The sequence below is a fragment of the Cherax quadricarinatus genome, chromosome 43, assembly GCF_038502225.1.
Source record: "Cherax quadricarinatus isolate ZL_2023a chromosome 43, ASM3850222v1, whole genome shotgun sequence".
NCBI classification, from domain to species: domain Eukaryota; kingdom Metazoa; phylum Arthropoda; class Malacostraca; order Decapoda; family Parastacidae; genus Cherax; species Cherax quadricarinatus.
The window spans coordinates 17944754-17947253 of record NC_091334.1 but is presented as its reverse complement, the minus strand read 5'-3'; the positions used below and the strand labels follow the sequence as shown (position 1 = coordinate 17947253).

The window sequence follows — 2500 nt, the reverse complement described above, 5'->3', positions numbered from 1 at the left end:
CTCTCTCTCTCTCTCTCTCTCTCTCTCTCTCTCGCTCTCTCTCTTTCTCTCTCTTTCTCTCTCTGGAATTTCTAATTGTCTAACTATTAATAATTTTGGGGGGTTTTAATGGGCTATTGTTGCATTAATAATTTAATGTTTTTTTATGTTTTCTTAGTGATAGTTACTTTTATTTATATTTTCTCTATGCTAGTTTTATGTATTATTTATGATAGTTACTTATGTGTTTTTCTGGTGCTAGTTACTTTTGATTTCCTGGTGCTAGTTTTGTGTTTTCCTGGTGCTAGTTACTGTTGTGTGTTCCTGGTGCTATTACTTTTCCTGGTGCTAGTTACTGTTGTGTGTTCCTGGTGTTATTACTTTTCCTGGTGCTAGTTACTGTTGTGTGTTCCTGGTGCTATTACTTTTCCTGGTGCTAGTTACTGTTGTGTGTTCCTGGTGCTATTACTTTTCCTGGTGCTAGTTACTGTTGTGTGTTCCTGGTGCTATTACTTTAGTTTCCCTCGTGCTAGTTACTTTTATTTATGTGTTTTCTTGATCCTTGTGGCTTATATTTATACACTGCATTTTACCATAAGTGTTTCTGCATATATTTTTCAAATATTACTAATGGCTGGTAGTTCCTGAGAGGTGAGATTTTTGTGTTGTGGTTGACAGAACCTTCACTGCGGAGTGTGGTGGTGGAGGAGGAGAGTGTCAGTGACTCCCTCCTGGAGAGGTTCTTACAATGCTCTGGAGGTGGCGCTGCGGGAGCCGCTGCAGCAGTCTGCGAGCGCAGGCTGCGCTCTATAACACTGCACAAGGAGGAAGGCTCCCTCGGGGTGATGATAGCTGAGGGCGCAGACCACGGCCTTTATATTCAGGCCGTCTCTCCGGGAGGTCCAGCTGCTATGGAAGGATCTCTCAAGCCCGGTGAGTAATCTGTGGTTGTGTGTGTGTGTGTGTGTGTGTGTGTGTGTGTGTGTGTGTGTGTGTGTGTGTGCGTGCGTGCGTGCGTGCGTGCATTCAATTGTGGTTGCAGGGGTCGATTCACAGCTCCTGGCCCTGCCTCTTCACTTGTCGCTGTTAGATCACTCTTCCTGCTCCATGAACTTTATCATGCCTGTGTGTGTGTGTGTGTGTGTGTGTGTGTGTGTGTGTGTGTGTGTGTGTAAAAGAGAGACAGACTTTAAGGTTGTCACATGGGGGAATTGTACTGTGGGAGATGGGTTTATAGGGGTAGTAGTGGGGTGTGGCAGCATTTCTGGGGCCTCTCTCTCTCTCTCTCTCTCTCTCTCTCTCTCTCTCTCTCTCTCTCTCTCTCTCGCTCTCTCTCTCCACCCTTACCTGCTACCATGGGATAGACTAGCCACTGAATATACAGTTTCAGTATACAATTTGAATATTACATGTACGTTCATCTCATACACTATTAGTGAACATCACGCTCAAGAGATAATGTTTGAAGATATTTTTTTTGAAGTTATTGAGAGAGAAGTCTTCAAGTGGGTTGTTACAAATGTCTGGTCCTGTGTTTCTCAGTTTAGACGCTTTAAATTTAACACCTGGAATATCAGAGAGGTATTTATTTCCTGTGTCATGTCTGTGTGTGCTGTTACAACTCTTCGAGAACTTTTGAGGCTCAGGGTTAGTATTTGAAGCGGGTGTTGTGTCTGTCTTGCACAGCACTGTGTGTGTGTGTGTGCACTTAGTACCTTAATAAGTAGGTTCTAGTGGACGCCTGTGTTGTCTGGACGTCATACAGAGTCGTTACATAGCACCTGGTGAGAATTGGAGGTAGCTGGATTTGGTCCAGGAAAGAGAATGATGGCTGTGATTTCTGGAGTCCAGAGTGGTAGAGGACAGCGTGGAAGCACCTTGCTAGTTTCAAAGATACTTGTGCTAATAGACTCAACCATGGTAATGATGTGGTAGTTAGTGATAACCAGGATGTGATAGGCGAGTAATTAGCATGACTCACGAAATGTTGGGGTAGGGAGAAGAGGGGATGTGGAGGGGAGGGGAATGGGAGGGAGGGGTGAATATGTTGGTCAAGAAACAGGAGTTTCTTCAGGTGTTTTATAGGTAATACAGTAGTGTGTATATCTCAAGTTTCCTTCAGTCAGCCTTCGTCCAAGACACCGTTCCTGAAACTTTTCGACAAGGCTAAACCTTGTTAAGAGCGAGAGCTTTATCAAGACAAAGAGCTGATAAAGCTCTACACGGAGCGAAACGTCGTCGCAATAAATGCTTGTTGTACAACGTGCGTGTTTTTCCTCACTATTATCGACAGTAGGGAAAGTGAATCCACCTTTTCAGGAACATCTATACATCCAATGAACGTGGATGTTACTATCCCGCTCTGTCCTGTTGTAGTGACTCCTGACCCATGCATGTCTCCACACCTGAGAGACAACATTACCTGCCTACTTAATTGGGTTAAAGGCTGTCGTCTACACGAAAATTATCAGTCCCAAACAAGGAACTGTTGGTATTAAAGAAAGCTCAAAGTGCATATACA

General features: G+C 44.0%; 1 protein-coding gene across 7 annotated transcripts in view; it reads left to right on the top strand.

Moving 5' to 3' along the window:
• LOC128694147 (tyrosine-protein phosphatase non-receptor type 13) overlaps positions 1-2500 on the top strand; it is a 419661-nt gene that overhangs the window by 381802 nt on the left and 35359 nt on the right. For 5 of the 7 annotated variants that reach the window (XM_070093630.1, XM_070093634.1, XM_070093628.1 and 2 more), the window contains one exon: positions 658-912. The exons of 1 other annotated variant lie outside the window; for it this stretch is intronic. In XM_070093630.1, the coding sequence (XP_069949731.1) occupies positions 658-912 (255 nt within the window). Of the gene's footprint in view, positions 1-657; positions 913-2500 lie in introns of those variants that run through there. One more of the 7 variants, XR_011393106.1, reaches the window with a different exon arrangement.